Below are 17,894 nucleotides of genomic sequence, written 5' to 3'. Positions count from 1 at the left end.
TTCCATCATAGATGTCCACTGATGAATCAGAATACCACTGTTTACATGGGTTGTTTGCATAGCAAAGGAATCAAATGTCTCCTTGATCTTGTCAAACTGAATTAAAGGAATAGTTCACCAAATTTGCTGAAAGGCCATCTAAGATATTTCTTCATCAGAACAGATTTGGAGAAATTTTGTCAAGTCAAGTCACCTTTTTTAATATAGCGCTTTTAACAATACAGATTGTGTCAAAGCACGTAACAGTATCAAATTGGAGGATAGAGTGTCAGTAATGTATAATAATAAGATTAAACACTCAATTTTCAGTTAAAGGCATTTCATTATTAAATTCAGTGATGTCATTGTCTAGCTCAGTTTAGTTTAAATAGTATCTGTGAAATCGAATTGACGATAATCGCTATAGTGATATAATTTAGCATTATATCACTTGCTCATAAATTGATCCTCTGCAGTGAATGGGTGCCGTCAGAATGAGATCCCAAACAGCTGATAAAAACATCACAACAATCCACAAGACTCCAGTCCATCAAACAACATCTTGTGAAGTGAAAATCTGCATGTCTGTGAGAAACAAATCCACCATTAAGGCATTTTAACTTTAAAACACTCTCATCACTGGGCTTTACTGGGATTCCACTTTGCTGGTTTGAATCCTATCTCACCGGTAGATCCTTCAGGGTGGCCTGGGGAGGGGAGGTATCCAAACCACATCAACTGGTCACTGGAGTTCCTCAGGGATCGGTTCTTGGACCCCTCCTCTTCTCCACATACACTACATCGCTGGGTCCCATCATACATGCACATGGCTTCTCATATCACTGCTACGCCAATGACACACAGCTCTATCTCTCTTTTCAACCAGATGACCCAACGGTAGCTGCACGGATCTCAGGCTGCCTGGCGGACATCTTGGCATGGATGAAAGAACATCACCTACAGCTCAACCTGGCAAAGACAGAACTTCTGGTCTTCCCTGCCACTCCGACTCTACAGCATGACTTCACGATTCAGTTAGGCTCATCAATGATTACCCCATCAACTTCGGTCAGAAATCTTGGTGTAATCTTTGATGACCAGCTGACCTTCAAAGAGCACATTGCAAAGACTGCTCGATCCTGCAGGTTTGCACTACACAACATCAGAAAGATCAGGCCCTTTCTGACAGAGCATGCTGCGCAACTTCTTGTCCAGGCCCTTGTCGTTTCTAGACTGGACTACTGCAATGCTCTTCTGGCTGGTCTGCCATCAAACACAATTAAACCTCTACAAATGATTCAGAATGCAGCGGCACGACTGATCTTCAACGAGCCCAAAAGAGCGCATGTTACACCTCTCTTCATCTCCTTGCACTGGCTACCAGTGGCAGCTCGCATCCAGTTCAAGACACTGATGCTTGCGTACAGAACTACCACAGGCTCAGCACCCTCCTACTTCCACTCACTATTACGAACCTACATCCCCTCCAGAAGTCTGAGATCTGCTAGTGAGCGACGCCTTGTGGTACCATCACAGAGAGGCTCAAAATAACTCTCCAGAACATTCTCGTTCACCATTCCTGGCTGGTGGAATAATCTTCCCACCCCTATCCGGAATGCTGGATCCCTGGCAATATTCAAGCAACAACTGAAAACTCACCTCTTTCGGCAGTACTTGACTTCATCCTAAACTCAAAAAAAAAAACCTTTCCCTCTATCTTTCTCTCTGTTTACTAGCTTGTACTTATTTGAACAATGACTGAGACTTGGTGTTAAGAGCACTTCCTCTGTCTGATTGCCTCTTCAAGATTAATCGCTTTTTGTATTCCCCAATTGTAAGTCGCTTTGGATAAAAGCATCTGCCAAATGACTAAATGTAAATGTAAATCATTGCTTCAGGTCAAAATATGAGTCTATAATCCATAACAATGCTTCTTCCAGTGAAAAAGACCATCCCCTGTTGTCTTCTCACATTAAAATACACCGACATCTTTGTTTAGAACTGTTTTGGACTGTTTTCACTTGTGATGTTTTTATCAGCTGTTTAGAAATAAGGTAAGCAGGTTTTCATCAAATATTCATTTTTGGACAGACCATTTCTTTAAGGAACATATTCAATATGCAATATGTTATTTTTGACTGGGTTAAAACTCTTTTTAAGTTCATGTGGTTATAGTAATTATTGATTGAAATGACCCATACAATGCATGTTTTTGTTTTTGCACAGTCCAAAGGGCAAAGTTCTTTTTTCTCATCAAACATAGAGTGTGTGTGTGTGTGCGTGTGTGTGTGTGTGTGTGTGTGTGTGTGTGTGTGTGTGTGTGTGTTATTGAATGAACGTTAGAATGATCCTTGCTATCACAAGCACAGTCATTTAACAAATTCATTATACAATGTTCATTACCACACTCAGACATTCTAAAATTTGTGTTTTTTTTTTTTGTTTTTTGGTAAAACACACTCCAATAATGTTTGTTTTATTTACAACTTCAAAAAATCATTTTAAAGTGTAAAAATTTAACTAATACAAATACATTTCAACAGTTCACCACCCTCAGTATACATAAGATTTGAACCCCCATAAACTATACAAGAACCCTGGAATAGCTTTCACAAGAAATATGTTGTGTATCACAATATTGAATGATTTTATTATTTCATCTTAACTCTAGATGTGTTTACATTGGGATAATGAGTATAGCACTGTATTGGGCTTTTGTTGATCTGTTACTTCACACAGATTAAAGTCTAACCACAATGACTTTTCATCTTATCTTTATCCACTCTCCTCTAATCTACCTCTCTCTCTCACACAAACACTGTGATCTTTAGCCTGTTCGGTGTTCCTGTCCTCGCTCAGATTTTGCATGCTGTTTACCATGCAGCAAATACAGCAGCTGTGGTTTGTGTGTGCACTGACAAATCAACATTACAGTGGGTCCAAAAAGTGTTTAGACACTTAGGTCACTTTAAAAATGTCTAAATGTTATTGTTGTATACATATATATCAAACCAAGAGATAGTCTGTAAAACAAGCAATGCTAAAGCTTTTTTCGAAACTAACTTTTTACATTCTTTTTAGTTTTCTTAAGCATGTATTGTGTCTAATAGCATTCTGTGGTTCTCTGTTGTCACAAAGACAAAAAATATTATCATTATTACAATTTAAACTGTTAAATAAGTGCATTTTATTCTCGTGACGGCACGGTAATCATCTGCTATTTGGTAAAATGTTTCATAAGCACCAAATCAGCATATTAGAATGATTTCTGAGGGATCATGTGACATTTGACATTTAAATTCAGCTTTGCAATCATAGGAAATAAATTACATTTTAAAATGTATTTATATAGTTATTATTAAATTGTAATAATGTTTCACAATATTACCGTTTTTACTGTATTTTTTTAATCAGATAAATGCAGCCTTAATGAACATAAGAGACTTCTTTAAAAAACATTTTTAAAACTTGTACAGACCGCAAAGTTTTGACAGGTAGGCCTGTAGTGTTTACTGAAACAGGCTACCGAAGAAAACTACTGAATATAGAAAGAATTGATGATTAATAATACACTCTTTGTAACATTTAATGTGACCTTCAAATAACAAAAAGAAATTAAATCTTTTAATTTTAATAAAAATCAAGCATTCGTAAACAGAATGCAAAATAATCAAACACTAGGCTATTATATATATGTATTATTGCCAGTTCATTAATCTCCACAACCATTTTAATGTGCCTTTTGATTCTTAAGATTTTAAGAATAAAATCAATGAAATAAAAGCTAAATGTTTACAGACAAGACAGCTTTCTTATTTCTTTCAAAATTAATAGTTTTAGGTAGCCTACTGTTGAACAGACCTTACGAAAATTAGCCATGGTTTTATTGTAGTAAAACTGTATGGTTTTTTACATTTGTATAACCACATTTTACTTAAAATACCATGGTTAAACTATGGTTAGTGTTGCAAAACCATGGTTAATTTGTGTTTACCATGGTTTAACTATAGTAACAAGTTTTTTAGTTTTTTTTGTTAGTAAACCCATGGTTTATTTTCGTAAGGGCAGGTACTGTTGACTTTCTAAGCTCAGAAAATAAAGGCTTATTTCCCTCATATTTACATTTATGAATGCCAGGCATTTACTGTAAATGTCTCCCGAGCCCTGCACTCACAGCAGCTGTGATGAATGGAGCGACGTCACAGAGACAAGCTTCCGCCTACAGTGTCCACATCTGCTGAACGCAACGACGCTCGTGTGACCTCAGAGCTCGCTTTAAAAAAAAAACTTTAAAAGATTCACTTGTACGCAACTGTGTTTTGCTGGAAAGCGGGACGAAGCACAGCGAGCCCTTGCGAACTGATCTGAATCCTCGCGATTCACTCGATTTGATTGACTTCAGTGACTTGAATCACTCGGGAGCTTTTGGACTGACATGCAACAGCTAGTTTTCCCACTTTGTCGTGTTTTATTGGAAGCGCACGCGTATTGCAGGAAAATATAGAACTTTTGAAATATGTTAATCGACTAGGAAGTTTGTCAGTAAGTTACAAAGCTTTATTTATTATTGAAACACCTCAGGCTGGTTGGCTAGGAGAATTAGTGCAGAATCTGAGTTGAGGGTGGGATCAGCTGATGATAAAGTTACACGTGTTACAGTGCAAGGGTCTTACTTTACTCTAGTCTACCTCAAGAGCTGGACTATCACACTCACCAGTCTGATATGAGAGGTGCACAGGACTGAAGAGGAACAAACCACCCCTCTTATATTGCTTTATTTTATTTTTAGTCATAATTTCGGTTGTTTACTCCACCACTTTCACTTGCACCAAAGATGTCCTGCCTGTTGCTTGGAGTACTAAGGTGGTGAGTGTCTTTTAGACATGTTTAATATATATATCACTCACACACACACACACACACACACACACATATATATATATATATATATGCTAAATGTATTTATATATTAATATATTTACACATATAATATTTAATGCAAGTTGCTATTGTCATATATTATTCAGATCATTACATTTATTTTCTTGTTGCAGCTAAAAACAGAGTAAAACAGAATTAAAGGTCTAGGTGTATTATTTTCCTGCAGTCTATTCAATACACAGTATCACACCCCTATCTTTCTTGGGTAAACATCCTTGTTATATAGTTTCTTGTGAGATCAGATATTTAAACAGGTTTAAACTGTTCTATAAAAACATTTGTCAACACCCTGTACAATTACAGTGTCACCTCCCTTGTTTTAGTGGGGGTACTAAACTACAATAGTCTGTAATAATGCAGAATGATCTTTGATAGAGTTATATATAAAAAAATAAATAAAAAAAATGCAGTCCTGCAGTCTGGTATTGCCAAATAATGACATTTGCCACATATTACATGTCACTATTAGAGTTAAACTAGTGTTAGTGAGTGTGTCACGTACAGGAATGCAGCAACGTAAGTCACATAGAGAAATGTTTAGAGACTCAATAAGTATACAGAGTCTGAAAAACAGGTTATGAATGAACAAATTACCATCAACTTTGACCACAAAAGCAAAGTCGCAATAAGCATTTCTGAGTCATTTGTTAAACCGGAATGTGGACTGTATTTAGAGATCAACAGCAAAGTGAGAATAATGTGTTGAACAAAATATATCCATACAGATCCCAGCTAAAACCCATTTTATGAATCTATATCTGCTCTATATCTCTCACCAGAATGAGTGATTACATCAGCACAGGACTTCAAGTAAATATGCACAGTGTGAAAGTCTCTACTAGCTAAACTTTACCCAACAACATGCATGATACCAGGAACTGATTGTTAATATGACACACATGTGTGTTTTTTGAGTGAAAGGGTCTACTAACTTGTTTACCAGTTTTTTTTTTTTTTACTTAAATACCCTTGAGGTATAGCTCTAATGCATGCATGAGGTTTAAAAAGAAAAGCACCCTTTTGGCTGAGTTTTATTATTTCGCACATTTCTCAAATTGGTACGTGTGTTATGTGTTCATGCATGAACATAATGTGCCTGAAGTGGCCATACCCTGTTTAACCAGCCTCGGAGGGGAGGGGAGGGGAGTGAATGCAAAGGAGGCCATCTGATTGGTTGGTTCAAGTGGGGGTGTGTTTAACTGTTTATGATAATTGATGGTTTAAAGCTCAGTGGTTATTGATGAAAGTCAGGGATCATGGGGGTCAAATAGACCCAAAGACTTTGTTCTAGTTGAGTTTGTATACATTTTATGGCTTTGGAAAACAATAGAGGGGAGTGTGGCAATTGGGCTGGGGGTTTGCGCTGAACTGAATCAGAGAGTAAAGGCAAGGAATTCCTCTTGCTATCCTTCAAATATTCTCTTAATTATAGCCAACAGGCCTTGCAGTCACGAGCCGTCTTGTTAATTGATTATGCTGACCGTGCTCAGTTCACAAACACTGTTAAAGAATGACAAGCTGGTCTCAGATGATTTTTGACCCATATTCAGAAAGCAGAGGATTGAATGGCAAGAACAAAAAGGTCTCTCGTCTAGCATGAAACCTTTGTTCTGTTTTTGCTTTTTTGTTTGCTCACTGAACTCATGGTTTTTCATTTCTTTAGCTTTCTCTGTTTCTCTCCCTCATTTTTCTGCTTTCATGTGAGAAATACTGATAGAGAGTATCCTCGTCTCCTCTCATTCTGCCTTTTTTTGTCTTTATCATGCATTTTATTCAGTTTATTGAGATGGTATGCATTCTATCAGTTTGTGCATTCCCTGGGAATCAAAGCCATGCCCTTGGCTTAATATTGTAAATTAAAAGTACAATAAATGACTTGCTGTAAATGAAATATATATATATATATATATATATATATATATAATATTCAGTCAGTGATAAAAAAATATTTTGGTGACTTAAAAAGGTGACTTAAAATCTGAACTGGGCTGCAAAACGTTTACTATACTTTTAAAAATTTAAAGTTGTAAGTAAAACACATTATTGGAGCATGATGTACAAGAAAACAGTTTAAGTTTTTCTATTTTAAAAAAGTTTTATTTAATGTGATATTTGCCATTTTCTTGTAATTGTTTGTGAAATTCACTAGCAATTTCTGATTGAATATTTTTTGTATACTAGTCTTCAGTGTAGTACAGTACATGTAGCGCATTTCATTCCAAAGGACACTAATTAGTCTTGCAGCTTCGTAATCGCTTATCTTTCAGTTCCGGTCAAAGATCTGTGTTAAAGTACATTTAGTGCTGCCATGCTGAAATATATGTTCATTCATTAATGTAACGTGATGGATTACATAGATCATCTACTTTATACGTTATCTACAGTCCTTAGCTTAGACTTTAAACTGAGTTGGCTTTATATTATCCACCTTATTTTTTTGCCATAAGAGCGCTCACATTTTTGCTAGAATGTGCAAGACTTCTGGTGTCATCAGCTTTCACACACACTATCTTTAATAAATGTTAGACAATTATTATTTATAATTGAAGCATAGTTCAATAAATTGGTAGGTAATATTGAGTAACGTACATTTCAGATGCTGTATGGTCAGCCAATGGAAATAGTTCCAAAGCGTTATAACAATTGCTCGTCTATGAGCAACACACGGTACCTGTGTTTCTTTCCTGTATGAATGGGTGTTTTTGAATGAATTCAGTCATTTCGTTCCTGAATGAATCAATGTTTTGAACCAATCTTAAAGACAGTGACTTGTTGCCTCCTGCTAGTGTATTGATGTTACTTGCAGAGATCGATTAATAATTCCCACCACTAATACACAGAATGATACAAACGGTGAGAGGTCACTGTCTTGTTGGATTGTATATCAACACACTAACTATTAATAAGATACATTTAAGTTTGTATGGTCTGAATTTTTGTAAAATGTTTACACACATAACTAACTAAAAGCTCAAATGTGTCGCAATTAATCACATCCAAAATAAAAGTTTTTGTTTACATAATACAGTGGGGAAAAAAATATTTGATCCCCTGCTGATTTTGTGCGTTTGCCCACTGACAAAGAAATTATCAGTCTAGAATTTTAATGGTAGGTTTATTTTAACAGTGAGAGACAGAATAACAACACAAAAATCCAGAAAACCCCATTTCAAGTTATGAATTGATTTGCATTTTAATGAGTCAAATAAGTATTTGATCCCCTATCAATTGGCATAATAACACTCTGGCTCCCAGGTGTCTTTTATACAGGTTAGGAGCTGAGATTAGTCCTAATCTCAGGTTGTTAGCTGTATAAAAGACACCTGTCCACAGAAGCAATGAATCAGATTCCAAACTCTCCACCATGGCCAAGACCAAAGAGATGTACAAGATTGTAGACCTACACAAGACTGGAATGGGCTACAAGACCATTGCCAAGCAGCTTGGTGAGAAGTTGACAACAGTTGATGCGATTATTCGCCAATGGAATAAAATCAAAATAACTGTCAATCTCCCTCGGACTGGGGCTCCATGCAAGATCTCACCTCATGGAGATTCAGTGATCATGAGAACAGTAAGGAATCAGACCAGAACTACACGGAAGGATCTTGCCAATGATGTCAAGGCAGCTGGGACCATAGTCACCAAGAAAACAATTGATAACACACTACGCTGTGAAGGACAGAAATCCTTCATGTACAGGCCCCTCTGAAGTTTGCCAATGATTCAGAGGAGAACTGGGTGAAAGTGTTGTGGTCAGATGAGACCAAAATCAAGCTCTTTTGCATCAACTCAACTCGCCGTGCTTGCAGGAGGAGGAATGCTGCCTATGACCCCAAGAACACCATCCCCACCGTCAAACATGGAGGTGGAAATATTATGCTTTGGGGTTGTTTTTCTGCTAAGGGGACAAGACAACTGCACCGCATCAAAGGGACGATGGACAGGGCTATGTACCATCAAGGCCAGGGCATTGAAGCCAAACCAGGTAATTGAAAATGGGTTATGGATGGGTATTCCAGCATGACAATGACCCAAAACACACGGCCAAGGTAGGGATGGGCGATATATCGCATGCGATATGCATGCGCATCTCGTCAGTAAAGCCGGTTCCTTGATTAGCGCTAAATCTCCATCACCTGTTTTCAAATGGAGCGGCATTTAATACACGGAGCCGTAGTTCACTGACAAGCTACGCAATTTGCGTTCATTGTCGAAGGCGATATATCTGCAATAATGAAAGCGATATTGCGTAGTTTGCGATATATCGCCCATCCCTAGGCCAAGGCAACAAAGGAGTGGTTCAAGAAGAAGCACATTAAATTCCTGGAATGGCCTAGCCAGTCTCCAGACCTTAATCCCATAGAAAATCTGTGGAGGGAGCTGAAGGTTTGAGTTGCCAAACATCAGCCTTGAAACCTTAATGACTTGGAGAGGATCTGCAAAGAGGAGTGAGACAAAATCCCTCCTGAGATGTGTGCAAACCTGGTGGCCAACTACAAGAAACGTCTGACCTCTGCGATTGCCAACAAGGGTTTTGCCACAAAGTACTAAGTCATGTTTTGCGAAGGGGTCACATACTCATTTGACTCATTAAAATGCAAATCAATTTATAACTTTTTTGAAATGCGTTTTTCGGGTTTTTTTTTTTTTTGTTATTCTGTCTCACTGTTAAAATAAACCTACCATTAAAATTATAGACTGATCATTTCTTTGTCAGTTGGCAAACGTACAAAATCAGCAGGGATCAAATAATTGTTTCCCCACTGTATGTGTGTGTACTGTGTATATTTATTATGTCTAAATAAATATAGGGGGTGGTGATGGCGCAGTGGATAAGACACATGCCTTTGGTGTGAGAGACCCGGGTTCGAATCCACTGTGAGACACCAATGTGTCCCTGAGCAAGACACTTAACCCCTAGTTGCTCCAGAGGCGTGCGACCTCTGACATATATAGCAATTGAAAGTCGCTTTGGATAAAAGCGTCAGCTAAATGAATAAATGTAAATGTAATGTCTATATAAATACACATACATACATGTATATATTTAAGAAAAAGTTTGTTTATATATTAAATATATTTATCTGTAATAAATCATATACATGTAAATATTTTCAAAATATATACTGCGTGTGTATTTATATATACATAATAAATATACACAGTGCACATACCTGTACATATATTATGTAAACTAAAAATTTGGGCAGCACTAGATGCATGCTATTTACAGACTTTATGTTGTACTAATGTTTGTGTCTGTCCATACAGGCGAAATGCCATCAGTACAGCTTCAGTGGGTGTGCGGTCACTCGCCTCCATCCCCTCTCTGCCCCCGTCGGTGGCGGAGTTTGTGTCGGGCGCAGTGGCTGAATGTAAACCTGCTAAAGTGCATGTGGTCACAGGCACTTCAGAGGAGACGGCAGACATCCTGGCCAACCTGGAGAAAGAGGGCATGGTGAAGAAACTCACCAAATATGAAAACTGGTAAATACTTTTTTCTAGTCTCATCATTAGTTTTTGAACCAATACTGATGATAATGTGAATGATCTCCTTAATCCTGATTTAAATTTCTGCTCTTTTCTGTGTGCAGCTGGCTGGCACGTACTGACCCTAAAGATGTGGCTCGCGTCGAGAGTAAAACTGTGATTGTCACTAAGGACCAAAGAGACACTATTCCCATTCCCACCGGAGGTGCCAAGTCCCAGCTGGGCAGCTGGATGAGCGAGGAAGACTTTCAGAAAGCCAGAGAGGACCGCTTTCCTGGCTGCATGGCAGGTGTGTATTAATTAAACCACTGAACAATAACTGAAACCTGTCAAATACAGGTACATCTCAAAAAAATTGAATATCGTGAAAAAGTTAATTTCTTCTTGTAACTTATTTCAAAAAGTGAAACTTTTATATATTTTAGATTCATTACATGTAAAGTAAAACATTTCAAAAGTTTTTTTGTTTTAATTTTGATGATTAGAGCTTACAGCTCATGAAAGTCAAAAATCAGTATCTCAAAATATTAGAATATTTACCTTTGAGTTTCAATTAATGACCATCCCTACAGTATAAATTCTGGGTATCTCTTGTAAAAGAATAAAAGGTGCACAAGCAACAGGGATGACTGCAAGCTTGAGAATACTGTCATGCAAAGCTGATTCAAACACTTGGGAGAGCTTCACAAGGAGTGGACTGAAGCTGGAGTCAGTGCATTAAGAGTCACCACGCTCAAACGTCTTCAGGAAAAGGGCTACCAAGCCACTTCTGAAACAGAAACAACGTCAGAAGCGTCTTACCTGGGCTGTAGAGAAAAATAACTGGACTGTTGCTCAGTGGTCCAAAGTCCTCTTTTCAGATGAAAGTAAATTTTGCATTTCATTTGGAAATCAAGGTCCTAGAGTCTGGAGGAAGAGTGGAGAGACACAGAATCCATGTTGCTTGAAGTCCAGTGTGAAGTTTCCACAGTCAGTGATGATTTGGGCTGCCATGTCATCTGCTGGTGCTGGTCCACTGTGTTTTCTGAAGTCCAGTCAACCCAGCTATCTACCAGGAAATTTCACTTCATGCTTCCTTCTGCTGACAAGCTTTATGGAGATGCTGATTTCATTTTCCAGCGGGACTTGGCACCTGCCCACACTGCCAAAGATACAATGAACATGGTGTTACTGTGCTTGAAACTCTCCTGACCTGAAGATTCATAGATTCTCTATGTGGTATTGTCAAGAGGAAGATAAGAGACACCAGACCCAACAATGCAGATGACTTGAAGGCCGCTATCAAAGCAACCTGGGCTTCCATTTCACCTGAGCAGTGCCACAGGCTGATTGCCTCCATGCCACGCCGCACTGATGCAGTAATTCATGCAAAAGGAGGCCCAACCAAGTATTGAGTGCATAGAAATGAACATACTTTTCAGAAGACTGACATTTCTGTTTAAAATATCCTTTTTTATTGATCTTATGTAATATTCTAATTGTCTGAGACACTGAATTTTGTGTTTTCATTATCTGTAAGCCATAATCATCAAAATTTCAAGAAATAAAGGCTTGAAATATTTCACTCTATGTGTAATGAATCTATATAATATATGGATTTCACTTTCTGAAATGAGTGACAAAAAATATTGACCTTTTTCATGATATTCAAATTTTTTGAGATGTACCTGTAGTTCCTTTAACCACCAATAAAATGTTGTGGAAAATATGTCTTAAATAAAAATAAATATTAAAATAATAATATTAAATAATATCATAAATATGATTTATAATATATAAATACATTAAATATTTTATATACTATTAAATGTTATTTAGAATTATATAAAACATTATTGAATATTTAAACATAAAATATCAGCTCTTTAAAATGCTGAAAGAGCAGTCGTTTATATTGTGCTGCTGGATATATGCCCGGTTATAATGCTTTTCTCCATTATTTGATCATCATTTGATAAATAACTGCTGCCATGATCAATTGTAAATGTACACAAACCAGAGCTCTCTTAAATCAAATTCAGTTTGCTGTGGCACCTGCCTTCCATGGACAGCAATAGTGCAATGTTTACGGTGTCAAGCAAATAGAAATATTTTATATAACAATTCTGACTTGGATAGAAGATTCATGTGTGCGCTGAAAATAATAACTTTCCACAGAATCCTGTCATTGGAGCTTCAGTTGTATTTAACCTGACATATTCCTTTAAAATCCGAATATCCATCAAATTGTTCATCAGTCCACACACTCATGTAGGATAGTCTGGGACTTTCGGAATGAATCTCTTCAAAATGTATGTCTTTCTGTCCCTCTATAGGACGCACTATGTATGTGATCCCCTTCAGTATGGGCCCTGTGAACTCTTCTCTTGCTAAGTTTGGTGTTCAGGTGACAGATTCTCCATATGTGGTGGCCAGCATGGGCATCATGACACGCATGGGGACACCTGTGCTGGAGAAACTAGCCGAGGGTGCAGAGTTTGTGCGCTGCCAGCACTCTTTGGGCCGACCTTTACCACTCAAAGGTACCTTACTGCTTTATTTTAATGTCAGATTAAATGTAAATGTGACTCAATCGATCAAATGAAACTCTAAATTTCACCAGTTCCTTCAAATTATCGATTGTGTCATTTTATTTGCCACATATGTGACCCTGGACCACAAAACCAGTCATAATGGTCCATTTTTGGAAATTGAGATTTATACATGATCTGAAAGCTGAATAAATAAGCTTTCCATTGATGTATGGATTGTTAGGATCGGACATTTGGCTGAGATAAAACTATTTGAAAATCTGAGGGTGCACAAAAATCTAAATACTGAGAAAATTGCCTGTAAAGGTGTCCAAATGAAGTTTTTAGCAATTCATATTACTAATCAAAAATTAAGTTTTAATATATTTACGGTCGGAAATTTACAAAATATCTTCATGGAACATGATCTTTACTTAATATCCTAATGATTTTTAAATGATTTTCGATTATTTTGACTCATACAATGTATTTTTGGCTATTGCTACAAATATTCCCTAGCGACTTAAGACTGCTTTTGTTGTCCAGGGTCACATATTATTTATTATTTACAATATTATTTGATTAATTGCATTACCTTTCAAAAGTTTGGGGTCAGTAAGCTTTTATGTTTTCAAAGTCTCTCATGCTCACCAAGGCTGCATTTATTTGATTAAAAATACAATAAACACAGCTCTATTGTGAAATATTATTTAATAATTTAAAATAAATTTTCTAATTTAATGTATTTTGAAAAGTAATTTATTCCTGTGATGAAAAAAAATGCATTTATTTGAACTAGAAATCTTTTGTAACATTATGTCTTTACTTCTGATCAATTTATTGTGTCCCTGCTGAATAAAAGTATTAATTTATAAAAAAACAAAACCTGCTCCCAAACTTTTAAACTTTACTGTATATATTTTTATTTTCTTGTCAATATCGTATCTTTCTCTGTTCTTCCCTCACAGCTCCTCTAGTAAACAGCTGGCCTTGTAACCCGGAAAAGGTGTTGATCTCGCATCTTCCTGACACCAGACAGATCCTGTCCTTCGGCAGCGGTTACGGTGGAAACTCGCTCCTTGGAAAGAAATGTTTTGCTCTTCGTATCGCCTCACGCATTGCCAAAGACGAAGGCTGGTTGGCTGAACACATGCTGGTATGGGACGTCAGACAGAATCCTAGATTTGTCTTGTTATCCCCTATAAGACCTTTGAGTTTAATGAAAGTTTACAACCTTATATAAATGATATGTTAGCCATATCGATCAAGTAACATTGCATTGTACTTATGTACTACTCTTTTAGCTGGAGTCATCATTTGTAAAACATGCTGATAGACTTCTGTTTTTCTTTCTCCACCAGATTCTGGGAATCACAAATCCTCAGGGTGTAAAACGGTACATTGCTGCAGCGTTCCCGAGCGCTTGTGGGAAAACTAACCTGGCCATGATGAAACCAGCGCTGCCAGGCTGGAAGGTCGAGTGTGTGGGCGATGACATCGCCTGGATGAAATTTGACAGGCAGGGTGAGAAATATAACTTGTCTGTTGACACAGCATGTGACAAGTGTGGGTTTATGGGCAGCCAGGAAATGACACCATATCTTTTATTTTAGCATTTTTTATTGGGCAGCAGAAAGAGAACTAATTAAAATAGAAATAAGTACATGGCTCTCAGTAAACAAAACACCCAGTTGCTGAGAAACAGTTTTGCCATATATTGTTGATTGGAATACTGTTGTTAATGGTTATAAATAGATGTTTTCAACAGAGACGGTGGTGTATTTTGACTTTCTTCACCAGGTAAACTCAGAGCCATTAATCCGGAGAATGGTTTCTTTGGAGTTGCCCCAGGGACGTCCATGAAGACAAACCCTCATGCAATGACAACCATCTCCAGGAACACAGTGTTCACTAATGTGGGAGAGACCAGCGATGGGGGAGTTTGGTGGGAGGGTCTGGAACCACCTGCACCTGGAATCAATCTCACAGACTGGCACGGCAAATCCTGGAAGTATGGTAAGATCATTGTTTAGGAAAATCATTGTTACAGAATATTTAAATTCTTAGAAGCATTTATAATGGACAAATTTCTAAATGGACAGCATCTGTGGCATTGTGTTATAATGGTGTTGGTTTATCTCTTCTTGTGTTTCTCAGGTGATTCTACACTGTGTGCTCACCCGAACTCCAGGTTTTGTGCCCCAGCTGGCCAGTGCCCCATCATAGACCCACTCTGGGAAAGTGATGAGGGCGTCCCCATTGATGCCATTGTATTTGGTGGCAGAAGACCAGAAGGTGGGTAGTATTACTGAATCAGAATATTTAAAATGCACATATTATGTAAGAAATCAATACTTTTAAGGCTCATTCACAATTAACTAAAACCATTAAAAAAAGTTACCTGCAATAAAATAAACACACAAGTGGAAAATATAAAATATAAAAAAACTTTTCCAAAGTATTAATAAAAACTAGAATAGTATCTTGATACTAAAACTGTTTCATACCAAGGATAATAACAATAATGATAAAAATTTAGTTTTAAAATCTTGTTAAATTTAAATGAATAAGAATCCATCCTGCTTTAAGGAGCTCAAGCATTTAAAGTGGCAGATGACAACCTGCAGAACATTATTATAAGTTGGTTTGGATGCTATTTATCATTACTTATTGCTAGTAGTTATCATTATCATGCCTGGTGTGAACAGTAAGGATGCATTAAATCAAAGGTTACAGTTAAGACATCTATAAATTTACAAAAAAAAAAAAAATCATATAAATGCTGTGCTTTGCCATCACAGGAATGAATTACATTTTTAATATATTAAAACAAAAAACAGTTATTTTTAAATTGTAAAAATATTTCACAATAATACCATTATTACAGCATTTTTAATGAAATAAATGCAGCCTTGGTGAACATAAGAGACTTCGAAAACATTTTAAAAAAGCTTACTGGCGTCAAACTACCTAACTGTACTGTATACATACATAGACATTTGTTATACATTATATCTTAAAATGTACCTGTCTTTTTTCCCAGGTGTCCCTTTGGTGTACGAGTCGTTTAACTGGCGTCACGGTGTGTTCGTGGGTGCAGCCATGAGATCTGAATCCACAGCTGCTGCTGAACATAAAGGTACAAACTTTAATTTCTCCATATGATAAACAGTACATTTAAGCACTTACTGATAAACTGAACAAAAAGCTCATACTGATATTTAAAAAAATTATAATATATATGGCTCATTTTCTGTAGGTAAAGTAATCATGCATGACCCTTTCGCCATGCGTCCTTTCTTCGGTTACAACTTCGGTGACTACCTGGCCCACTGGTTGAGTATGGAGACGCGCAAGGGCCAGACCCAACTCCCCAAGATCTTCCACGTCAACTGGTTCCGGAAAGATCAGAAGACTGGCTCTTTCCTGTGGCCAGGGTTTGGAGAGAACGCCCGCGTCCTCGAGTGGATCTTCAAACGATGCGGCCGAACCAATGAAGACGAGGCTGCCACCAAAAGCATTGTGGGATGGATTCCACAAAACGATGCAATAAACACAGAAGGCCTGGGTGGGAATATCGATATGGGTGCCCTCTTTGACCTGCCCAAACCCTTCTGGCAGAAGGAAACGCAGGAGCTTCGGACCTACTTCACCCAGCAGGTTGGAGCTGATCTACCTGCACAAGTGGAAGGAGAGCTGAGGGCGCTGGAGGAGAGAGTGAGGGATTGAATAGACGCTACATTACATTGATGTTGAGCAGATGTGAAGAATAGGATGGGTTGAGGTGGAGGTTTTAATGTGACTGTTGCACTGCAGTAGATGCTGCACCTGAGAAACACAAAACCAAAAAGTTAATTAGATGCCATCAGTGGTATCAGTACCTAGGTGCCTTATTTTATCTAACAATAGATGCTAAAAACTCTATTTAATGTTTACAAACTATGTCCCAAAATGCCTTTTAGATTATTTTACCACATTATGAATTTAAACCACAGCATCTTCAATATATATATATATATATATATATATGAGTACACTACCTAATATCTGTTTATTTTGAGGAAAAAGATCAGACGTGTTCAAGGAAAGCACCAGTACCATCATTTTTTGTATCATCATTTTACTGGTTACCTAATGAAAGCTGAATTTTTATTTCCAAGGATTTTGCCTTTTATCAGTGAAATATGATTGACATGAATCAGGTTGAGCTAGGATTGAAAGATCCGGACCAAATAACACAGAAACAAGTCTCAGTCATTGAATGTGTGCATGTTTTTACATGAGCTGACTGAATAAATACAACTCTAAACCAAACTTTGTGCGTCACTCGGCTTTCTTAACATCAGATGTAATAATCTGTCGTTCAGAAACAGATTATACTGATACTGCAGTTATCTCTTTACTTCCTACAATATGCCATAAATCTCACGTTTACATCATAAATTTTTGAACTATTTTGAATTATTAAACTATTCAAATCAGTGACTGCATAGGTCTTTACTACCTATAAGGCAAAATCTAGAGCACTCACCACAAAGAAACACTTGTGCTTATTTTTCTGTTTCTAGTGTGCGCTACAAAACCCCCAGATGTACACTATGATGCAAAAGAAAGGTAAATTGACCTCATACTAAAACAAGAACAAAACTCCCACACAGCCAGCAATCGTGGGTCCACCCTGTCCTGAAATACAAAATAATACAAGAGTGAATTTGAATTTAAATGTTAGTTTTGTGGTATTTCACATCAGCAACATACACAAATACTTTAGGTCTGAATCAATGAAGAGAATTGACGAGTTTTATAGCCTATGCAGGATACCATCACAAGATACCTTTATAGAAATAATACAAATATTAAAAGCAAAAGTATGTAATATTTTTTTTTTTTACAAATTTTACATTTAATGCCATATATAATAATATTCCTTGTCAGTGACAGAAAATAACTTTTCCAATAAAGATTTAGGCC

The 17,894-nt window shown here is 37.1% G+C and overlaps 1 protein-coding gene across 1 annotated transcript; it reads left to right on the top strand.

Annotated features, from left to right (window-relative positions):
* Positions 1–4,276: 4,276 nt before the first annotated feature.
* Positions 4,277–17,231, top strand: LOC306864688 (phosphoenolpyruvate carboxykinase, cytosolic [GTP]-like). The gene is made up of 10 exons (XM_079408848.1): positions 4,277–4,845; positions 10,195–10,410; positions 10,518–10,702; positions 12,729–12,935; positions 13,892–14,079; positions 14,285–14,447; positions 14,724–14,939; positions 15,081–15,218; positions 15,967–16,062; positions 16,183–17,231. The coding sequence occupies exons 1-10, from the start codon at positions 4,814–4,816 to the stop codon at positions 16,650–16,652; spliced, it is 1,911 nt and encodes a 636-aa protein (XP_079264974.1). The 5' UTR covers positions 4,277–4,813; the 3' UTR covers positions 16,653–17,231.
* Positions 17,232–17,894: the final 663 nt, after the last annotated feature.

Source organism: Barbus barbus, assembly GCF_936440315.1.
Source record: "Barbus barbus genome assembly, chromosome: 46".
NCBI lineage: Eukaryota > Metazoa > Chordata > Actinopteri > Cypriniformes > Cyprinidae > Barbus > Barbus barbus.
Note: the sequence above shows the minus strand (reverse complement) of the source record. Positions and strands in the feature narration are given on the sequence as shown.

What these genes read in the sequence shown, in the direction of transcription:
- LOC306864688 (XM_079408848.1), top strand. Translation starts at nt 4,814, where the DNA reads ATGTCCTGCCTGTTGCTTGGAGTACTAAGGTG. An exon ending in CCGACCTTTACCACTCAAAG is followed by an intron (nt 12,936 to 13,891) that starts GTACCTTACTGC and finishes CTTCCCTCACAG; the next exon opens with CTCCTCTAGTAAACAGCTGG. An exon ending in TGGTGGCAGAAGACCAGAAG is followed by an intron (nt 15,219 to 15,966) that starts GTGGGTAGTATT and finishes CTTTTTTCCCAG; the next exon opens with GTGTCCCTTTGGTGTACGAG.